This window comes from Thalassophryne amazonica, chromosome 14, assembly GCF_902500255.1.
Source record: "Thalassophryne amazonica chromosome 14, fThaAma1.1, whole genome shotgun sequence".
Lineage (NCBI taxonomy): Eukaryota > Metazoa > Chordata > Actinopteri > Batrachoidiformes > Batrachoididae > Thalassophryne > Thalassophryne amazonica.
The window spans coordinates 41,034,014-41,058,242 of NC_047116.1; the positions used below are offsets into that span (position 1 = coordinate 41,034,014).

At 45.1% G+C, this 24,229-nt stretch overlaps 1 protein-coding gene across 1 annotated transcript in view; it reads right to left on the bottom strand.

Moving 5' to 3' along the window:
• Positions 1 to 24,229, bottom strand: part of abca12 (ATP-binding cassette, sub-family A (ABC1), member 12) — a 325,660-nt gene that overhangs the window by 263,167 nt on the left and 38,264 nt on the right. The window contains 7 exon segments of the mRNA XM_034186027.1: positions 1 to 168; positions 4,063 to 4,193; positions 8,001 to 8,134; positions 8,779 to 8,945; positions 12,894 to 13,040; positions 22,409 to 22,509; positions 22,821 to 22,939. Coding sequence (XP_034041918.1) covers positions 1 to 168; positions 4,063 to 4,193; positions 8,001 to 8,134; positions 8,779 to 8,945; positions 12,894 to 13,040; positions 22,409 to 22,509; positions 22,821 to 22,939 — 967 coding nt within the window.

Sequence of the window (24,229 nt, forward strand, 5' to 3'; positions counted from 1 at the left end):
CTCCTGAATCAAAGGCAGCCAGTCCATCAGCAGATTTTGGTGTAGAGCAGTGATGTTCTGGCAGATCAGTGACCTCCACACCTCAGTCTTTACACTGTTGTCGGGTAAGAGCCACCCAATTGGACCCATGATTTCCTCACAAGTTATACTGGTTGTAGATGTCAGAATCTTAATAAACACAAAATGAAGAAAAATGTATTTGCCAAACCTGCAATCAATAAAGGCAAATGGTATCCCTGTGGCTGAAGTAATAAAGACAGATGAAGTTTCCTTTGTGTCATAAAGGAAATAATTAGGTGTAGAAAGTTATTCACTTAGTCCTTTTAAGCTACTGTCATGGTTTGCCCCTTGTTGGGCCTGTGTTATGGTTTGTCCCCTGTCTGTGCCCACTTTCCCTCTCATGGTTCCTCTGTCTGGCCCCGGTCCTTGATTTTCAGTTTGTTATACTTTAGCTATGTGTTTAGTTCTGTTCTAGTTTCAGTCCTAGCCTTTGTTTTTCTTGAAGGTCACTTTTCAGTTTCTCTGTTAATTCTTTGTTCCTTTTGTGTGGGTGTTTTCTTTAATCTTTGGTTTTGCTTATCTGTGTTTTGGTATGTTGTTTGATCAGTTTTGGGTAGGGATCCGATCCGATCACGTGGTTTCAGACTTGATCAAAATCGGACGCTGCATCCCAATCAGGAATCTGATATAAATTTTATCTTCATTATTTTGATCAGCACTATTTCAGGCTCATTATTGCAGATTAATGGGCCTTTCACGCGTCGGAAGCATCAGAGGCGTGAGACGCGTTGCTTTTTAGAGGTGTCAGAACGCTTCTGACGGGAGCGTGCATTGCCGCTTGTCAGCAGGCTGACATGGTCAAAGTTCAACCCAATCTTTTTTTTTTTTAATTGAACAAAAGAAAAAACATAAGTTCAACCGGACATTCTTGCACACGCGTGCGGCTGAAACCGATTCCAGAGGAGCAAAGGGAACAAGAGTTGCGCAGTGAATTTGGGAAGAAGAGATGGAATTGTAACCCGGACAGAGGTGGGGGGAGTTACGCGCGCAAAATTTTCTTTCGCAGAACTGCTGTTTGTGTGTTTACGCGCTCAGCCTGACACCTCGATGGAATGACAAGAGGATGACGGACACTCTCCCACTTAAACTCTTGCTCAGTCATCTGTCCATGTGCAGCAGGACCCGGTGCTGACCAAGTCCTCAGGACGAAGATCTGTCATCTGATTAACAAAAAGAAAAAAACAAATTGTCCTGTGATTGTCTGCAAAACGGAGCGAGAGATGGTGTGCGCATGAGCAACGTGCACACTCATCACATTTAGGAACGCGTCTTAAAGAGTTTCCATCTTCATTCATGTTCACTGCGCTGCTCTGAACTTGTTGAACACTGATAAAGCATCAGACGGACACTGAGGACTGTCAGGACGCAAGGTTTTTTTCTTTTACTTTTCAAGTTGACTTTTGAACTTTGGACGCTCTGAGCTGTGACATAGCTTCGCGCTGTCCAATAGGAATGATGTGTCGGGCCAAAACACCGAAGACTTGTGGCAGAAACCACTGATCTGTACAAATGGTAAATGGACTGCATTTATATCGCGCTTTTCCATCTGCATCAGACGCTCAAAGCGCTTTACAATTACACCTCACATTCACCCCGATGTCAGGGTGCTGCCATACAAGGTGCTCACTACACACCGGGAGCAATAGGGGATTAAAGATCTTGCCCAAGGGCCCTTAGTGATTTTCCAGTCAGGTGCGGATTTGAACCACAGATCAGTGCAGAAACCACGTGTCTGAAGAAAAATCCTTGGAAATGTTTTTTTGTTGTTGTTTGTTACCTCAAAATTTCTGATTACTGTTTAAAAAGTTTAGAACAGTTGTAATTAAAATAGCTAAATAAATCAATAAATGGTTCTTTAGAAACCTTTCATCTATGAATTAAAACCACCTGTTATTTCAGATTAGATCATTTCTTGTTGAACATAAGGAACCTTTGACATTTATTTTTAGACAAATAAAAAACATGGAAATTTGTACATTTTTAAGTCTGGTAGATTGTTACTTGATTGTTCAAGCTACCTCAAGGAGAAGTGCACTGTTTAAGTGATAAATAATAAAATAAGGTGATTAAAATGAAATTATTATATATTTAGCATTTGTTTATTGTTCATTCAGTTTTTTAAAGTATCGGATCGGGACTCGGTATCGGCAGATACTCAAAATCAGATGACACGGAATCGGATCGGGGCCAAAAAAAACCTGATCCCTACTTTTGGGTGTTGTCACTGTCACGGATGTTTCTTGCCTCTGCTCCTATCAGTCAAGCCCCATCTGACTGTCATTGTTCCTCTTATCACCTGTCTTCCATCATCTTCATCTTGTCTGACCACGCCCCCTTCCAGAACGTTCTTGCACCTGTTCCTTTCCACTCCTTGATTTCCCACTGTGTAATGTGTGTTGGGCTGGTATCCCATCTAGGTGGAGTCACAGACTCTCATCTGCTTCACTCTACAGTCAGCCTTATAGTTTGTACAGGACTGACTTTCTTCTTCTGGGTGGAATGATTGAGAGTCAGCCAAACATGCTAACTTCATATGGGATTAAATTTGTCTCATTAATACCAGCAAATGCACAGAGGGTGATCTACAAATATTCCTTGATTTCACACAACTTCCGCTCATGTCAAAAGCTCATATATGCGCACAGGCAAGGTCTCCTGCAGGTGCTGTTAAATGTAAATTTGTTATGGATTGATTGGTTGATAGAGAGGCTTTAATGAACATGTACCAATTGTATGTAACACAGTAGGATCTTACTAATTAACTTAATAATAAATAAATTAATAATTAATTAAACAACTGCAAATTATAAAGAACACATTGCTCATATGGCTGACTTTCCCAAGCCGTATTTTTTGACTCAGCTCTGTGTACCGGATCCTTCCTTTTGCCTCAAGCCCTGACAACTCTGTTTGCTCGTGTACTGACCCTGCTTGTTTTTGACCACGTCCTCTGTCTTGTCCCTGCCCGGTACTTTTGCTCCGCGGACTGCCTTCCTGTTACTGAACCCAGGTCTGAATTAAACCATCCTTTATGCATACGTCCTGTGGTGAGCCTGCATTTGTGTCTCGCCTCCGCTCAGTCCTGTCAAAAAGTTAATTCATCCAAGCAGAGGTAGCTCAATGTGACAAGAATTAGGCTACCAATACGTGGAACTATGCTCAGTTCCCAGTGACGCTACCTGTCTGTGTCCTTGGACAAGACACTTCATCTGCATTGTCCCAGTTCATGCTGCTGTAAATGGGAACCAGCCTTGGCTGGGAAAGTAATGTGTGATGGGCTGGAATCTCATCTAGGTGGAGTCACAGACTCTTATCCGCTTCACGCTACAGTCAGCCTTATGACATATACAGGACTGACTTTCTTCTTCTTCTTGGTGGAATGACAGAGTCAGTCAAACACAAGTCAAAAAGTCATACTCCAGGTCATAAATGTTTCAGTCAGTGAATATGGCTATAACATGGTGGAATGGTGGAAGGGTTGCATATTGGTCAACAACAAAGTGGTTAAATTTTGAGCAAAACTGTTCAAATGTCAAGGCCAGACAGAACCATATATTATGGTAACATCACATCAGAAAGGGTGAACTTCCATTAAAGTGTCAAACATGTAAGAAATAGAAGTTGCAATTTTGGCCTAGTTTTCTTGCTCATCACAACAATACAGAGATCAGAGAATTTAGAATGAGTTAAACCCAGAAAAGAAAACTTTCAAATTGACTGAAATTGGGAAACTGCATGAGTAGGTCAAGAACCATTTAGGTTTTACAAACTCTACAACAGACCTCCATTATTTAAAACCCTTTATGTCCAATGTAAGTGCCATCAGACTGAACATCTGAAGGCTGTCAATCCATGTTTCCCAGAACTGCAACCTTTAACATATCTCACCAAAGATGGTGAGCAAAATAAAATTTAACACCCCCCCCAGCCCCCACCCCCCCCAAAAAACATCCAGAATTTGGACTATTGTCTGAGAAAACAATTAGAATTTGTCAGACATACCTTGAACATAACTTCCATGACACTGTCCATTGCATGATCAATCCAAATCCTTGCTTCAGACTGGTTTTTCAATAGCATAAGGTAAGTGTTTTGGAGCTGAGTGGCATCACTGATTACATTCTCCAAGATTTCTACAAAACAGAGAGAGATTGTACAACAACAATCCAGTAAAGTCAGCCCCCAACATGGGGTTAACAAGTTCTGGATAACTCAGCCACATGGGGTGTGCAGCCAGTACATTCTGAGTGCCGGTCCCAAGCCCGGATAAATGAGGAGGGTTGCGTCAGGAAGGGCATCCGGCGTAAAACAAGCCAACCCAACTATGCAGACTCAGAATCGAATTCCCATACCGGATCGGTCGCGGCCCGGGTTAACAACGTCCGCCACCGGTGCTATTGCCCAACAGGGTGCCGGTGGAAACTGGGCTACTGCTGGGCGAAGACGACGAAGAAGAGGAGGAAAACGTTGCCACGAACAGCGGGAGAAGAAGAAAACTAGAAGGGTGGAAATGAGAGTGGGGACTTTGAATGTTGGTAGTATGACTGGTAAAGGGAGAGAGCTGGCTGATATGATGGAGAGGAGAAAGGTAGACATATTGTGTGTGCAAGAGACCAAGTGGAAGGGAAGCAAGAGCAGGAGCATCGGCGGTGGGTACAAGTTGTTGTACCATGGTGACGACAGGAAGAGAAATGGTGTTAGGGTCATTTTAAAGGAAGAGTATGTTAAAAGTGTGTTGGAGGTTAAGCGAGTGTCTGACAGGGTGATGAATGTGAAGTTGGAAATTGAAGGGGTGATGATGAATATCATCAGTGCATATGCCCCACAGGTAGGTTGTGAGATGAAGGAGAAAGAAGATTTCTGGAGTGTGTTAGATGAGGTGGTGGAGAGTGTGCCCAAGCATGAAAGAGTGGTGATAGGAGCAGACTTCAATGGGCATGTTGGTGAAGGGAACAGAGGTGATGAGGAAGTAATGGGTAGATATGGTATCAAGGATAGGAATGGGGAAGGACAGATGGTAGTTGATTTGCAAAAAGGATGGAAATGGCTGTGGTGAATACCTACTTTAAGAAAAGGGAGGAGCACAGGGTAACATATAAGAGTGGAGGAAGGTGCACACAGGTGGACTACATTCTTTATAGGAGATGCAAGCTAAAAGAAATCACAGACTGTAGGTGGTAGCAGGAGAGAGTGTCACTAGACAGCATAGGATGGTTGTTTGTAGGATGACTTTAGAGGTAAAGAAGAAGAGAGTGAGAGCTCAACAAAGGATCAGATGGTGGAAGCTGAAGGAGGAAGACTGTTGTGTGAAATTTAGCGAGCAGGTGAGAGAAGCACTAGTTGGAGGGGAAGCAATTTTGGACAACTGGAAAAGTACTGCAGATGTGGTGAGGGAGACAGCTAGGGCAGTACTGGGTATGACATCTGGACAGTGGAAGGAAGACAAGGAGACTTGGTGGTGGAATGAAGAGGTCCAGGAAAGCATAAGGAGAAAGAGGTTGGCAAAAAAGTATTGGGATAGTCGGAGAGATGAAGAAAGTAGACAGGAGTACAAGGAGATGCGGCGTAAGGCGAGAAGAGAAGTGGCAAAAGCAAAGGAAAAGGCATATTGCGAGCTGTACAAGAAGTTGAATAGTAAGGAAGGAGAAAAGGACTTGTACCGATTGGCCAGACAAAGGGACAGAGCTGGAAAGGATGTGCAGCAGGTTAGGGTGGTAAAAGATGCACATGGTAATGTGCTGACAAGTGAGGATTGTGTGCTGAGAAGGTGGAGGGAATATTTTGAAGAGTTGATGAATAAAGAAAATGAGCGACAGAAAAAGCTGGATTATGTGGTGAGAGTAAATCAGGAAGTAAAAGAGATTAGCAAGGATGAAGTGAGGGCTGCTATGAAGAGGATGAAGAGTGGAAAGGCAGTTGGTCCAGATGACATTCCAATGGAGGCATGGAAATGTCTAGGAGAGTAGAGTTTCTAACCAGATTGTTTAATAAAATCTTGGAAAGTGAGAGGATGCCTGAGGAGTGGAGACGAAGTGTGCTGGTTCCTATTTTCAAGAACAAGGGTGATGTGCAGAGCTGCAGTAACTACAGGGGCATAAAGCTGATCAGCCACAGCATGAAGTTATGGGAAAGAGTAGTAGAAGCTAGGCTTAGAAAACAGGTGAAGATCGGTGAGCAGCAATATGGTTTCATGCTGAGAAAGAGCACTACAGATGCAATGTTTGCTCTGAGAATACTGTTGGAAAAGTACAGAGAAGGACAGAAAGAGTTACATTGTGTGTTTGTGGACTTAGAAAAAGCTTATGATAGGGCGCCAAGAGAAGAGTTGTGGCATTGTATGAGGAAGTCTGGAGTGGCAGAGAAGTACGTTAGGGTAGTGCAGGACATGTACAAGAATAGTGTGACAGCGGTGAGATGCGCAGTCGGAATGACAGACTCATTCAAGGTGGAGGTGGGATTACACCAAGGATCAGCTCTGAGTCCTTTCTTGTTTGCAGTGGTGATGGACAGGTTGACAGATGAGATCAGACAGGAGTCCCCATGGACTATGATGTTTGCAGATGACATTGTGATCTGTAGTGAGAGTAGAGAGCAAGTTGAGTCTAGTCTGGAGAAGTGGAGATATGCTTTGGAGAGAAGGGGAATGAAAGTCAGTAGAAGCAAGACTGAGTACATGTGTGTGAATGAGAGGGAGCCCAGTGGAATAGTGCAGTTACAAGGAGTAGAAGTGGTGAAAGTAGATGAGTTTAAATATTTGGGGGTCAACTGTTCAAAGTAATGGAGAGTGTGGTAGAGAGGTGAAGAAGAGAGTGCAGGCAGGGTGGAGTGGGTGGAGAAAGGTGGCAGGAGTGATTTGTGACCAAAGAATATCAGCAAGAGTGAAGGGGAAAGTTTACAAAACAGTAGTGAGACCAGATATGTTGTATGGTTTAGAGACAGTGGCACTAACAAAAAGACAGGAGGCAGAGCTGGAGGTGGCAGAGCTGAAGATGTTGGGATTCTCTTTGGGAGTGACAAGAATGGACAAGATTAGGAATGAACATATCAGAGGGACAGCTCAGGTGGGACGGTTTGGAGACAAAGTCAGAGAGGCGAGATTGAGATGGTTTGGAAATGTGCAGAGGAGGGACCCAGGGTATATAGGGAGAAGGATGCTGAGGATGGAGCCACCAGGCAGGAGGAGAAGAGGGAGACCAAAGAGGAGGTTCATGGATGTGCTGAGAGAGGACATGCAGGTGGTTGGTGTGACAGAGGAAGATACAGAGGACAGGGTGAGATGGAAACGATTGATCTGCTGTGGCGACCCCTAACGGGAACAGCCAAAAGACAAAGAAGAAGAATAAAAAAAAACATGTTTCCAACTTGCTATTGCCATTCCAATCTGCCATTGTATAGTCTTATAAAGTAAAAACATTTACAAGTCAATGCATCCCAGTAGGTTACTGTGACATGTTCTAGTATAAGTTACTTGTGTATCCGTGACACTCATGTTAACTCCTTTCATTCCGATTTAAGACTTCATATCTTTCATCAGTCACTTGAGAATAGGTGTGAGATCGTCCCATTCACCTATAGGTTTTAGCAGCATGAACAAAGCAACAGTGCTTGCGTCAGTGTTTTAGGAAAAAGTGATTCAAGCTCCTTGCATTACACAAACACAATACCTTTTGTGATTGTATGGACATTTGGTTAATTGAAGAGAACTGCCAGTAAATGTAGAGGAATTAGTGCCTTTCTTTTTGGCTTTTAAGGATTAGATACTGAAAAAATGTAAAGGTTTGTACAAAAAAATTCTGATTACACTTGTTTGAGCACACATCATAAAAGTCAAAGGAACACAAGATTAAAATTTGGCTTGAAGTTCTTAAAACAGTGCAAATGATCAACGCGTCAACCGTTTATTTGGCAGTATGATGTAACTCCAGTGTGACCAGAATTACCTTTTATCTTGTCTAGAGTCAGTGAGGCTATTTTCATGGAATTCAAAGAAACCCCGAGGATGGACTGGACAATCGTCTCCATATCAGGGACAGTTGCAATAATGTCCATTACCACCTGACCCACAGCCAAAAACCTGTCAAAGTGGTAATCCAGACTTGAGTTAGTGTACAATCTGGGAGTGTTACATAGCAAAAAATTCACAGCCTGATTTACTAAAAGTTTGTGTGTTTTAAAACATGTGCAAACACCATAGCACTAGCAAAAAAAAACATCCATGCTGATTTACTAGCAGAACACACCGAGGACTGCACCTTTCAACTGTGCAAAATAGTGCATAGTGTAAATTTGGAGAGATTACCTTTGAATATGCAATTTGAGGTTTGTCCACCCAAATGTGCAAAATTATGGGATGAAACATGCAAACAGGTGATGTTGTAACAGTTTTAACAGTAATTCCAAAGTAGTTAATGCAATATTTTTGTTAAGCATCCAGCAACCTACACTACAAGCTAGAGATGACATGATGCTACTTTTTCCGATACGATACAACAACCGACACAGGATCGTACTTTGGTAAACCTAGTCATCCTAAAAAAAACATCAATACCACCCAATTCCCAACCAATAAATTTGGCCAATATCAGACTGACAGCAACCTTGAATATCATATTGCACACCCCTACTATAAGCACACCTTGAAGGTTTAATTTCAACTCCACTTGTGGTGGTGTACAGAGGCTAACTTTGTGTGAGAGTGGAAAATGTGTGTATTCTTACAGCTCCTGATCGATGTTTTGTGGCAGGGTATCTACGCTACGGTGAGTCCTGGTGGTGCCTGTTTGTCCCTGTCCTCCGGGAGTAGACGCTCCCATCAGACTGTGCACCATCCCCTTGACGAAATGGAGGTCATGATGTGCAACATTCTTGCTCCACACCAGTAATATCTAGGAATAAATTAACAAAAAACAAAAAGGAAATGGATGAGAAGGTATTATACAGTAAGACTTAACAGTAAAATTGTCTTGTATATTAATTCCATCATTTGTTTTGTTTTTTACCTCTATCCTTTCTATCTTATCTCTTATCTCACTATCATTCTTTTCACTATATGTTGATAATCATGTGATTACGACAGCAATGCAGACAGAACAAAATGTTAAAAGCCACACATTCATGCAGTGGTGGTTTTTTCATTCCGCCTGGAGACATGACATGGCACAAATTTCATCATCATGACTTTGGACACACACACCCAACTCCAAACTAATTATTTGCACTTTCTGCTACATTTCAATGCAGGTATCTCAGTGGGATAAGAGTTGGACTGTGACTTGTTAGACCAGTGTTTGATTCTCAGTCACCCTATCTGTTTGTGTCCTTGGATAAAGCACTTCATATGCATTGTCCAAGTCCACAGTCCACCAAGCTGTAAATGGGTATGGCTCTTGATTGGGGAAGTAACCTGCAATGGGCTGGTGTCCGATCCGGGAGGGTTGTACACTCTCATCCACTTCAAGTGGCGGTTTCCAGTGATAAGCACTGGACCAATGGGCCTCAGGTCTGTCAAGGACTTACATCTACATTTGAATAAGAAGGCTGTGATTTGATTAAACTTTATAAATGGAGATGCAAAAGACCAAAGTTGCATTATGTAGTTTCTTAAATTCAGTGGTGGGCACAGATAACCAAAAAATTAACTTCAATAACAGATAATGAGATAACTGAAAAGTTATCTTTGATAAAGATAAACCGATAAACCACCAAAAAATGTATCGGAAGTTACAGATAATCGATAACCGCTAAATTCCAGTGTTGTCTATGGGACATTTGCAGTTACTAAAGAACTAAAATTGATTTTAACACAATCGCTTTTGAAAGCATCAAAAGCGGTAAAAGACCTAAAAAAATAAGCAAGAATGTTTGACCATGCTGCTCCCTGCAGGAAGCAGCACAGACAAATCCTGAGAGCACCCACAAAATAAACTCTAATAAACAAAAAAATAAACTAACCATAATCATTTTTCTTTCAACATTCTGTCCCTGCTGGAAGCTCTTGTTTACAACAGCAATCAGAAAATCAACTCCCTATCAATTTCAACACCCCGGGTCAGGTGGAGGTCTTGAAAAATAAAGTCATACTAACTTATGGTTTTTTTAAAATACTGATAGAATAACTCCATTAATGTAAATTCTGTCATTTGTACAAAGTTAAAATATAACATATATCTTTTAATGTTGAATAAGGCACTAATTCTGAGGTTTTGTAACAAACACAGGCCGCAAAGCATTCTGGGTAAAAGTGCTAAACAGTGATTGGTTCAGTAATCCATTATGTAAACCAACACGTTAATGTGACGTGTGTCGTGTGTTGGTTTAAAGATAAATGTGCTTTTGTAAAATATTCAATTTTTATTTGTAAAAACAGGCATTTTTACGGAGCCCTAGAAGTGTCATCGCAATTGCATGTTTTCAAACTTTTATGATGTTGTAAAATGTGCACTCAATATTAGTAAGTAAGTAAATTTATTTATATAGTGCCTTTCACAGACATAAGGCCATGTACACACGTTGTCGGGTATTTGTAAAAACGAATATCTTACCCTTTCAGTTTGGGGAAAAAAACTTTATCCACACTACGTCATTTAAAAAAAAAAAATCCATCCACTTCGAACCGTATAAATGTGTTGTAATTAGTCTGCCAAACCTTTGGGTGGCGGTACTGATTAAAATTCTATCCAATCAGGAGCTTTATTCTCTTGTCGTCACTTCCACAAAAACTAAAAACATGGCGCCAACCTCGTTCGTGTGGACTGATAAGGAGTCGGAATTACTTCTAACCGTAGTTTTAGAATACAAAGTTAACATATATGCACACAAAAACTGGACAGTGGACAATACCAACACTTTGAGAGCAGCCATGTACCCAGACGTTTAATACTGCCACGAACACTCCTGGCCAGTAGATGGCAGTAGCGGCCTTGAAAAAAATGTCAAAATTCCAGATAATCCATGTCTGCTACATTTAAGATGCGTGGAATTTAACAAACGCAAATACACTAATGTCTATAAACCCAGAGAATATATTCACGAGAGTTTTAGGCACTAGAGTTTAATGCTGTTATCTGTGGACCCTGAACAGAGTGTCTGAAATGCATTTGTCCTGTCGTGAACATCTGAGATTACCTTATGCTACCCATAATGCATTGCTGCCTGGCACAGCATGTGCTCACAAAACCTTAAAAATTAGCACATTACTTTAAAACGAAAACATATCTGATATTTTCACTTTATAAACTTCAGACATGACAATCATTTTAAATAACCTGTCTAAAATGAGTGGTCAAAATCTGAACCATAAGTTAAACATGTATGCCTCTGGATGACTTGGTGACATTACGATTATATTAGTGTAGTGTTAAAGGAAATAACTTTTTTTTTTGGGTCACCAGTTCTCCTTTGCTTACAGACAATAGAGTGGTTTCTGATTGCAGAGGGTAGAACAACATGCTTATTAGGAAACTTTTAAGTTAGGTCTCAACAGCTTTAAAAGTTTTAAAAATGTGTTTCACTGTTCAGTTTGTTTAGTACGTTATCGGACAGTAATTCATCGGAAGATAATTAGTCCGATGATGGTTTTTAAATTTATCTAAAAAGATAATCCAATAATGAAAACATTATCTTTGATAATTATCTGTTATCGGATTATCGGAAGTGTGCCCACCACTGCTTAAATCACAGTCACAAAAGCCTATAATTACTCCAGAGTTGTCGTGGGTGTCTTGTTGGCTTTGGTAACACTTTACTTGAAGGTATTGTCATAATAGTGACATGACATTGTCATAACTGTTACATGACACAGCCATGAATGTGTCATGTAACAGTTATGACAGTGTCATGTCACTATTATGATGATACCTTCAATAATGTGTTGTCATGGCTTCCATCACTAGATTCCTTTTGCAAAACCAGAAAACTGACATTCCAGACAGATTTGCCATACAGTAGCATACTGTTTGTATTTCTTCATGATTGATGTCCAATAAATGATGTCCAAGACATAGTTAGTGACTTCTAAATGTTCATGTATCCACCCCATGACTGGTCTTAACTAAAAGTGACTGTAAAAGTGGTGATTTATATTTAAAAACAAAACAAAACAGATTTTTAGTTAGTTCAATTACTCATGGGCCCTGAAAATAGAGGAATTTGTATAAAAATGGCTGTAATTCCTAAATGGATAATTCTATATTTTTGTATAACTCTTTGACTTAAAGCAAAAAAATTCACACTTCAAGCACATCTTGATTGCTTCAATTCCATTGTGGATGTGCAGGCAAAATTACAATATTTGTCACACTGTTGAAAATACTTATGGGCCTGACTGTAGGATTACAGTCAGGCCCATAAGTATGCAGAATCCCACAACAGGCCCACAATGCAGAATCCCACAACAGAGATGACATGATGATGAACATCCGTTGTATTCGGGGTGGTTCACCCCAAATAATTACATGTTTAATGTACAGGGTCATCACTTGAGATGTATTTATCTGTTTAGTCTTCAATGCATTGCATTCTTTATCATAAATAATTTCATACTGATGAAGTTTTTCATTATTTTTTGCAGAATTTGTGTATGAGTACACAAAGTGTTAATAATGGATTCTGGTTTAAACAAATCATCAAAACACTTCTGCTACAGTGACAGTGTTAATTAGATGTTGTGAAAGGCTTCAACTGTCAGGTGCGTTTTAGGGATTGCAATCCAATCATAATTGCATGGCACTTCTTGTTGCTGTTGTTTCTGGTTAAAAAAGACAAAAAGGACAGGAGAAGCTGCCCACATCCTGTGAATCAAAATACTGATAAAGATCATCTTTGTGTCACTCTACCTGCTTGGCCACTTTGTCAGGACTGATGTGGCTCAGAAACATGTTTGCCGCGCGTGTTACACACGCTGCCGCTATCCACATGGAGTCAGTGTTGGTGCTACACATGTAGGAATGCAGCATGTCCCTGTCCATCAGCAGGAACAACGCCTACAGTAGGAAATAAAATGAATTAATTCAATTATTCATTAATTATTTGATAATAATAGTGATACATTTCTTTGTGAGGCACTTTCACTTGGAGCCTGAATAATGCTCTCCTGTGTCCTGGTCAACTTTTTGTCATATTTCTATTAATAGAGCATATCTTCAGTCTTCTAGACAGATGCAAAAACTTGAGATGGTTCATAACATTTTGATATGAAACACATGGACATTATTACTAACAGAAAGTACCTTTAAAAAGGGAGAAATTCTTAAGGTATGTTAAAAGAGAGAAAACACCCTTAATGTTCCAATACATTTCAAAATTATTTAGATTGACATTTTCAATCAATGAATGAATGAAAAATGAATGCAATAATGAATTAAATCAAATTTCACATAAAAAAATCATAAAGGAGGTGGAGGAGGTTTTCCAGTTTGATGGGCTCAGGGTGTCATCACTGTTTTTTGCAGATGATGTGGTCCTGTTTGCTTCATCAGCCGGTGACCTCCAACACTCACTGGATCAGTTTGCAGCCGAGTGTGAAGCGGCTGGGATGAGGATCAGCACCTCTGAATCTGAGGCCATGGTTCTCAGCAGGAAACCGGTAGATTGACTTCGCGCGTCATGATGGATTCGCTACTGGAGCGAGACAAAGCTACCTCCGTTTTGGTCTCACAGGACGGCTTTGAGATGGCGTTCAGACAGCTGTCGGTGGTTTTTCCATCGAGTGATTATCCGAGAAATTGTGGATGTGCCTGGACATGCCAGAGCATATCCTGTCAGGCTTCATCACGGCATTGCTGTGCGCCATGCGGCACCGCCGTGACACGCAGAATTCCTCCGCACGTCTCTCTCAATGTGCCGAAAAAGTGCTGATGTCCACGTCTTTTCACAATTCCTGTGCTAGTCAGACGACGTCCCAGATAAAACACAGCGTCCAGTTTGGAAATGAACGGCACATTCCACTGTTACAGGAGTTTTTGCATTGGAAAGAGGAGCGGAGGCTTCGCGCGTTGCGGCGGTGCCGCATGGCGCAATGTTCTGCAATGTCCCGGCACATCCACAATTTCTTGGATAACCACTCGATGGAAAAACCACCGACAGCTGTCTGATCGCCATCTCAAAGCCGTCCTGTGAGACCAAAACGGAGGTGGTTTTGTCTCGCTCCAGTAGCGAATCCATCATGACGCGCGAAGCCTCCGCTCGGCTTTCCATGACAAAATCTCTTGTTAAAAGTGAAATCTGCCGGAAAATGGTTGATGTCCAGCTCTTGTGATAACCAGAGAAATGGCACACGATGGTCACGGATCCAGACCGCCATCCGTTTAGAAATGAAATGGTCATTCAGCCTGTCGATGGCGGCTTCGGAGCGCGGCGCGCCCCACAGCCACTGGGGGCCGTCCTTAAAGAGACAGTAACACTCCTTATTCTCTACCAAGTGTTGTGTGGGCCGCTGAAGAGGAGGTACTGCTGGCCCACCACCACCAGAGGGCACCCTGCCTGGAGTGCGGGCTCCAGGCACAAGAGGGCGCTGCCGCCTCACAGGAGCAGCCGGGGTGACAGCTGTCACTTATCACCTATGACAGCTGTCACCAATCATCTGATCTTCATTTGTATATCAGCAAGACGACATCTCCACCTCTTTGCCGAGATATCGCTCTTCTTAGGAGGTAACGTACTCAGCCGTTGTGTTGTCTTTCAGACAGTAAACATTGTTGCTTTGTGTTTTGACAGTAGTCAGTGAGTACTTGCAGCTGGAGACTGAGTTGGACTTTTCACCAACCTTTTTGATAAGTACTCATACTCCTGCACATACCAGTTTTCTGATGAGAGGTGGAGGTGGATTTCCCACCATAAGTGTTGCTGGGTGTAAACGCACCCACATCTAACTGTTTTTGCTCCTCGCCAGCAGTACCAGATCCGACAAGCGGAGGCAGTGGCCACCTGGGAGTTCGGGACTTGCCGGCTCCAGTATTCCCGGGGTTCGGTGGCAGAGGAAATCGTGTGGTTCCGGTTCTGCTTTGGACAGACGTCTCTTATCTTCGAGCCTGTCCACATGACACATTCTGTGAATTGACTTCATTGCATTCTATTGTGATCTGCCGTGTTTGTTGTGCTCATTCACAACAGTAAAGTGTTATTATTTGACTTCCTCCATTGTCCGTTCATTTGCGCCCCCTGTTGTGGGTCCGTGTTCCTACACTTTCACAACAGGATATCTCGGCCAGCGTCATGGATCCCGAGGGGCGTCACCCGGCTGTTGAACGGCCAATGGAAGAGCAGGGCGCACAGGCGTCTGCAGGAGGCGTGATCGGTGAGTTGCAGCAAATCCTCACCGCTTTTACTGCTCGGTTGGATCTAATGACCGAGCAGAACGTCCTCCTTAACCGCAGGGTGGAGGCTCTCACCGCGCAGGTGGAAGCGCGCGCTCAGGGCGCTGCTGCGGCTCCTCCTCCTGCCGATCCTGTGCACAATATTGACGTTCCACAGGTCATTCAACGACCCCTCCCACCTTCCCCTGAAGCATACATAAGCCCTCCAGAGCCGTACGGGGGTTGTGTGGAGACGTGCGCGGACTTTCTTATGCAGTGTTCGCTCGTCTTCGCACAACGTCCCGTCATGTACGCGACTGATGCTAGTAAGATAGCTTATGTGATTAATCTGCTTCGCGGTGAGGCACGCGCTTGGGCTACAGCGCTCTGGGAACAAAATTCACGGCTCCTTCTGACATACGATGGGTTTGTGAGGGAGTTCAGAACAGTGTTCGATCACCCAAATAGAGGAGAGACCGCTTCAGCCGTGCTGCTGTCAATAAGACAGGGGCGCAGCAGCGCAGCTGCTTATGCAGTCGACTTCCGCATCGCGGCTGCGAGGTCCGGCTGGAATAACACTGCCCTCCGTGCCGCCTTCGTAAATGGACTGTCGCTGGTCCTGAAGGAGCACCTGGTGGCTAAGGACGAACCGCGGGATTTAGATGGGCTTATTGATCTCGTTATACGGCTAGACAATCAGCTAGAAGAACGCCGTCGGGAACGAGACGAAGGGCGTGGCCGGGCACGCGCCGTCCCTCCTCCTTCCGGTTCCGACCGAGTTCCGCCCTCCCCACGCTCCACGGCCTCTACGCTCCGTGTGGTTACAGCTCCCCCTGCTGATGAAGCTATGGACACGAGCAGGGCCACATTTAGGCCACCAGATAGACAAAGGAGGCTGGTCCTCAGAGCGTGCTTTGTTTGTGGCTCGATAGAGCATCAATTGAGAGACTGCCCCGAGCGGTTAAACACCAACGCCCGCCCCTAGAAACTGGGCTAAGGGTGGGCCAAGAAATTCACGTGGGACATACCCATATTGCCACACGACTCCCAGTTACGATCCTTTATGGGGATTTAACCCTTCAGGCCCCAGCACTGGTGGACACGGGCTCTGAAGGGAATCTGCTAGATAGCAGATGGGCCAGGGAGGCAGGGCTCCCTCTAGTGGCGCTTACTTCACCAGTGCAGGTGCGGGCACTAGATGGCACCCTACTCCCTCTAATCACACACAAGACACCACCAGTAACTCTGGTGGTGTCAGGGAACCACCGGGAGGAGATCGAGTTTTTTGTGACTCCTTCTACCTCCCGCGTGATTCTCGGGTTCCCCTGGATGTTAAAACACAATCCCCGGATTGATTGGCCGTCCGAGGTAGTGGTTCAGTGGAGTGAAACCTGCCATCGGGTGTGTTTAGGTTCCTCGGTTCCTCCCGGTTCCCAGGCTAAGGAGGAGGTCAGAGTCCCGCCCAATCTGGCGACGGTGCCGGTGGAGTACCATGACCTTGTGGATGTGTTCAGTAAGGATCTGGCGCTCACCCTTCCCCCGCACCGCCCTTACGATTGTGCCATTGATTTGATTCCAGGCGTAGAGTTCCCGTCCAGCAGGCTGTACAGCCTCTCACGACCTGAGCGCGAATCAATGGAGACCTACATCCGGGACTCTTTAGATGCCGGGTTGATCCAGAATTCCACCTCCCCGATGGGTGCAGGTTTCTTTTTTGTGGGCAAAAAAGATGGCGGACTCCGTCCATGCATTGATTACAGGGGGTTGAACGAAATCACGGTTCGCAATCGATACCCGTTGCCCTTGTTGGATTCAGTGTTCACGCCTCTGCATGGTGCTAAACTATTCACTAAGCTGGACCTTAGAAATGCGTATCACCTGGTTCGGATCCGGAAGGGAGACAAGTGGAAGACGGCATTTAACACCCCGTTAGGTCACTTTGAGTGCCTGGTCATGCCGTTCGGCCTCACAAACGCCCCCGCGACGTTCCAAGCATTGGTTAACGACGTCTTGCGGGATTTCCTGCACCGATTCGTCTTCGTATATCTGGACGATATACTCATCTTTTCTCCGGATCCTGAGACCCATGTCCGGCATGTACGTCAGGTCCTGCAGCGGTTGTTGGAGAACCGGCTGTTTGTGAAGGGTGAGAAGTGTGAGTTTCACCGCACTTCTTTGTCCTTACTGGGGTTTATCATCTCCTCCAACTCCGTCGCTCCTGATCCGGCCAAGGTTGCGGCGGTGAGAGACTGGCCCCAACCAACAAGCCGTAGGAAGCTGCAACAGTTCCTCGGCTTTGCAAATTTCTACAGGAGGTTCATTAAGGGCTACAGTCAGGTAGTTAGCCCCCTGACAGCCCTGACCTCTCCAAAAGTCCCCTTCACCTGGTCGGATCGGTGCGATGCCGCGTTCAAGGAGTTGAAACGGCGCTTCTCGTCTGCACCCGTTCTGGTGCAGCCCGATCCTAGTCGCCAGTTTGTGGTTGAAGTGGACGCCTCAGACTCAGGGATAGGAGCTGTGCTTTCCCAGAGCGGAGAGACCGATAAGGTTCTTCACCCGTGTGCCTACTTTTCCCACAGGTTGACCCCGGCAGAACTGAACTATGACGTCGGCAATCGAGAACTCCTTGCGGTGAAAGAGGCTCTTGAAGAGTGGAGACATCTGTTAGAGGGAACGTCCGTGCCATTCACGGTTTTCACTGACCATCGGAACCTGGAATATATCAGGACCGCCAAGCGGCTGAACCCCAGGCAAGCCCGCTGGTCACTGTTCTTCGGCCGTTTTGACTTCAGGATCACCTACCGCCCCGGGACCAAAAACCAGAGATCGGATGCCTTGTCCCGGGTGCATGAAGACGAAGTCAAAACCGAGCTGTCGGATCCACTGGAACCTATCATCCCGGAGTCCGCTACCGTGGCCACCCTCACCTGGGATGTGGAGAAGACCGTCCGGGAGGCCCTGGCACGGAGCCCGGACCCCGGAATCGGGCCGAAGAACAAACTTTACGTCCCACCAGAGGCCAGGGCTGCAGTCTTGGACTTCTGTCACGGTTCCAAGCTCTCCTGTCATCCAGGGGTGCGAATAACCGTGGCAGTTGTCCGGCAGCGCTTCTGGTGGGCGTCCCTGGAGGCCGACATCCAGGATTATATCCAGGCCTGCACCACCTGCACCAGGGGCAAGGCAGACCACCGCAGGGCACCGGGACTGCTCCAGCCGCTTCCTGTGCCTCACTGCCCCTGGTCCCACATCGGCCTGGATTTTGTCACGGGCCTCCCGCCGTCCCAGGGCAACACCACCATCTTCCCGATAGTGGACCGATTCTCCAAGACGGCCCACTTCGTGGCCCTCCCGAAGCTCCCGACGGCCCAGGAGACTGCAGACCTCCTGGTCCACCACGTCGTCCGGCTGCATGGGATTCCAACAGACATTGTCTCCGATCGTGGTCCCCAGTTCTCCTCGCAGGTCTGGAGGAGCTTCTGCCGGGAACTGGGGGCCACGGTGAGTCTCTCGTCCGGGTATCACCCTCAGACCAACGGGCAGGCAGAACGGGCCAATCAGGAAGTGGAACAGGCCCTGCGCTGCGTGACGGCCGCGCACCCGGCGGCCTGGAGTACCCATTTGGCCTGGATCGAGTATGCCCATAACAGCCAGGTGTCTTCTGCCACCGGCCTCTCCCCTTTTGAGGTGTGTCTGGGGTACCAGCCCCCGTTGTTTCCAGTGGTCGAGGGAGAGGTCGGTGTGCCCTCGGTCCAGGCCCACCTGCGGAAGTGCCGTCGGGTGTGGCGCGCCGCCCGTTCTGCCTTGCTGAAGGCCCGGACGAGGGCAAAAGCCCATGCAGACCGCCGGCGGACCCCGGCCCCTGCATATCAGCCAGGGCAGGAGGTGTGGTTGTCAACAAAGGACATTCCCCTCAAAGTGGACTCCCCTAAACTGCAGGACCATTACATCGGTCCCTTCAAGATACTCAAGGTCATCAGTCCAGCCGCAGTGAGGCTTCAGCTTCCGGCCTCACTGCGGATCCATCCTGTTTTCCATGTGTCCCGTGTAAAACCACATCACACCTCACCCCTCTGTACTCCGGGTCCGGCACCGCCTCCTGCCCGGATCATCGATGGTGAGCCGGCTTGGACTGTGCGCCGGCTCTTGGATGTCCGTAGGATGGGCCGGGGCTTCCAGTATTTGGTGGACTGGGAGGGGTACGGACCCGAAGAACGCTCCTGGGTGAAGAGGAGCTTCATCCTAGACCCGGCCCTCCTGGCCGATTTCTACCGCCGCCACCCGGACAAGCCTGGTCGGGCGCCAGGAGGCGCCCGTTGAGGGGGGGGGGTCCTGTTGTGTGGGCCGCTGAAGAGGAGGTACTGCTGGCCCACCACCACCAGAGGGCACCCTGCCTGGGGTGCGGGCTCCAGGCACAAGAGGGCGCTGCCGCCTCACAGGAGCAGCCGGGGTGACAGCTGTCACTTATCCCCTATGACAGCTGTCACCAATCATCTGATCTTCATTTGTATATCAGCAAGACGACATCTCCACCTCTTTGCCGAGATATCGCTCTTCTTAGGAGGTAACGTACTCAGCAGTTGTGTTGTCTTTCAGACAGTAAACATTGTTGCTTTGTGTTTTGACAGTAGTCAGTGAGTACTTGCAGCTGGAGACTGAGTTGGACTTTTCACCAACCTTTTTGATAAGTACTCATACTCCTGCACATACCAGTTTTCTGATGAGAGGTGGAGGTGGATTTCCCACCATAAGTGTTGCTGGGTGTAAACGCACCCACATCTAACTGTTTTTGCTCCTCGCCAGCAGTACCAGATCCGACAAGCGGAGGCAGTGGCCACCTGGGAGTTCGGGACTTGGCGGCTCCAGTATTCCCGGGGTTCGGTGGCAGAGGAAATCGTGTGGTTCCGGTTCTGCTTTGGACAGACGTCTCTTATCTTCGAGCCTGCCCACATGACACATTCTGTGAATTGACTTCATTGCATTCTATTGTGATCTGCCGTGTTTGTTGTGCTCATTCACAACAGTAAAGTGTTATTATTTGACTTCCTCCATTGTCCGTTCATTTGCGCCCCCTGTTGTGGGTCCGTGTTCCTACACTTTCACAACACCAAGCCCATAACATTTTCACCAAAACCCAGATAAATTTTTCTCATGGTTTCCAGATGCCAGTCTCTAACAGTTTCTGAAAAAATTCTGATGGAAAAAAAGCCCAAATCATTCCGCCATTTCCTGACAATGAAAATCCGACGAGGGGGCTGGACCACTCCTCACTCAAAGCCTGCTCACAGGCGAATGATGCAACCGACAGGCGTGGAAAAACTCACGCATGCGCACGAGGGTTCAAGCTTGTCTGACTCAATCACACGTGATTCAAATCCATATGGTTTTTGAAAAAAATAATAAGGTCGGATACTTTTCTAATAGACTTCGTAAAAATGATCAAGACATACCTGAGGAGCTTCACAGGGCAGGAGCAGCTGAGTGATGTAGCTATCCTCTACAATGAAAATTCAACAGCCAGGGAGTTGGACATCGGGGATGTTATAAAGGATTTTGCCCGGCGCAAGGCTCACAAGATGCCCTTCCACTGTGCCAAATGTTTTTCTGGGAACTTGGGGTATCTTATAATAATCTACTGTGGGGGCTTGCCATGCCCCTTCCCTGCTGATCACCGCTGTGCGCCAGTTTCACAGGGGGTCTGTGTTTTTCAGGCATCTTGACACTTGAACAAATGGGATCCCCACACTGCTGCACAATTCCTAGTGCCAATGCGTCCTGCTTTGTCCCGCTGAATGCCACGCTATATAAATATTTTGTAGCCCATGATGCACTTGCTCTCAGAACTTGGCTGATGAAACCATTCTCTCATTGCTCCCAGAATCACAGAGAAATTAACTACAGCCGCAGGTTGTCTCGTGCACTTCGTGCGGTGGAGAATGCGTTTGGAATCTTGTCTCAAAGGTAGTTATTCATACTATATATATTGTAATGGATTGGTAAAACAGTTATATTTTCATTCCTCCTTATGAGTGACATAATGTATCTTGTAAAGTTATGTTAATTATAAATGTAACATATCATAATCTCAATTTCAAGTTCAGATGCGCTGCGCGCAACGACACACAATGACACACTGCACAATGTTCATGACTAGCTCATGAAATTAATGTGTGCCAGAAGTTCTGAACATTTCAAAATTTCTCTGTTTGATCTGAAGATCTTTAAATAAAGTGTAAAAAAACAAAAAAAAACAAATAAACAATAATACCTCTCTTCTGTCTTGTCATGCTATAGGCTTCATTTTATTCTCATTTCTTCTTGCCTTAAGGTTTATCATGTAGGGGTGCACTCCCCTCTTGTCTGATGCAACGATGAGGTATGATGGGTGCAGACTGTTGTGCACATGCTGTTCAGAGCTGGGGTGTTTAATCTAAATTCTTGACCTCTTAAAGTAATTCTAATACAATAAGCAAAGTCATTTATGTCATTGTAAAATCCAACACACTGTTGGTAAAAATCTGTCTTGACCTCATAGTGTGGGTGGGCAAAATGTAAATTATTTGATTCATGATAAATATAACTGTTTCAATTTAAAACAAAAAATCATTTTCAGGTTTATTTTTTCAAACTGACTTTTGGTGTGGAATTGAAACTGTTTTACAGTCCCATGGATAAAAATGTGAGGTACTTTAATTTTTTTTAATAAGTCATTTTTTATTGCTGTTATAATTTGTTTAATTGATCTTGTGGGTCACCCCTCTGAATCTGGTCTGCTTGAGGTTTCTTCCTCAAGAAAGGCCTGAGGAAGTTTTTCCTAATCACTGTTGCCTATGTGCTTGCTGGGGGGGGGAGTAAGGTTAAACCTTACCCTTATGAAGCACCTTGGAGTCACTTGTATTGTGATTTGGTGCTATATAAATACACTGAATTTAAAAAGAGATTTCCCGTATGTAATATGATGCGGCAAATCTGCACAGTGAATGAATAACAAAATGCAAATGTGGATTTTAATTTTTGCTGTGAAATTTTAATTACATTACAATCTTAAAGCCTTAGCATACCTTGTCCAGCGGTATCTTGAAATCTTGCAGAGCAGTCTTCATGGCTTGACTGAGTGAATCACTGTGGGATGTGACAACATCTCCAAGGGAAATTGAAAAGTCTAAACAACAACAAAACAAATCCTACTGTGATAACGTGTTGTACCCTCATGCCCTTCACTGTCAGCAGAGAAGCTGACTCGTCAAATTCCTGTTATGTTTTGGCACTCAAGTAACATAGCAACAATGACGGCTAGAATAAAAGTTCTTCCTCTCTGCATCTCGGGTTCCCAAATGGATATCCCTTAATAAAACTCAAAATCCCACAACTCGTGTAATTAAAAACATGCATACATTAATTTCAGATTCATTAAAAAAATGTTGAAATTTTAGAACAATTTGTAATGTGATATGATCAATAATACATAGTTACCTTTTCCAGGCCACTTTTGAACATAGCGATTCACATTAATAGGCAAAACCAACAGCGACTGTAGTAGATAGACTGAGCTGGGAGCTTCAGGGATTTCACTTTGCATAGCATGCAGAACACTGGAGAGATATGGAGGGGGAAAAAACATTTGACAAGCATAGCTTGCAATAAACACCTGCCAGGGTTGGAACAAATACATATTTGGACATTGCTGAAGCTCTTGTAGAGCTGAAAGCAAATAATGAAAATGAGCATGTAGTGTAGACTGTCAGCTTTAATTGGAGGGTAATTACTGCTCATAAATGAAAATCAAATAAGGTGGCTGGTGCAAGAATCACAGCATAAACATTTAAAATCATGCCTTCTGTAAAACATTTGTAAGTCACTGAAGCTTATGCAGTCCATCTGGAAAGAATTCACAGAGCTTCACTTTTTCCACATTGTGTTATGTTACAGCCTCATTCCAAAACAGAGTAAGTTAATTTTTCCCCTCAGAATTCTGCACACAATATGTTGTGTGGCTGCTGAAGAGGAGGTACTGCTGGCCCACCACCAGAGGACACCCTGCCTGAAGTGCGGGCTTCAGGCACAAGAGGGCGCAACCACCTCGCAGGAGTAACCGGGAGTGACAGCTGTCACTCATCATCATCAACACCAGCTGTCACTCATCTTCACCACTAACCACCATCACCATAAAAACCGGGCAGCATCTCCACCTCGCTGCCAAGATATCGGCTACCATATAGGTAAATTCTCAGCCGTGTTCGTACCGAACGCACGTTGTTACTCTCTCGCATTTCTGATCTGTTTGCAGGTGTTCGCTCGCTACTTTCTGCCGGGTTCGTGGATGGTGGAGAAGTGAATGGATTTCACTTCTCACCCCAAACTGCAATAAAGTAGGAGACTGACTCTGCATAACTGTGAGCTTGTGTTAAAGGTGGAGGTGTTTTTCCCACTTAACAAAGGAGAGGTCGTTTTTTGATGACTGTTTACTGGGTGTGTACACACACACACACACCATTAACTGTTTCTGCTTCCTGCCAGCAGTACCAGGTCTGACAGCTGGAGATGGTGGCCACCTGGGGACTCAGGACTTGGCGGCTCCGGTGTGCTTCAGACCTGTTGGCAGTGGAAATCGTGTGGGACCCGGCTCTTCTCTGGACAGACGTCTTCTATCCTCGAGCCTGCCCACACGTCACCTTTGTATATTGACTGAATACAAATTCTGTGATTGTCTGTATTTCGTTGTGTACATTCACAACAGTAAATTGTTGTTTTTGGCTCATCCATTGTCCATTCATTTATGCCCCCTGTTGTGGGTCCGTGTCACTACACTTTCCCAACAGGATATCTCGGCCAACGTCATGGATTCTGAGGGGGGTCAACCATCGGTTGAACAACCAATGGAA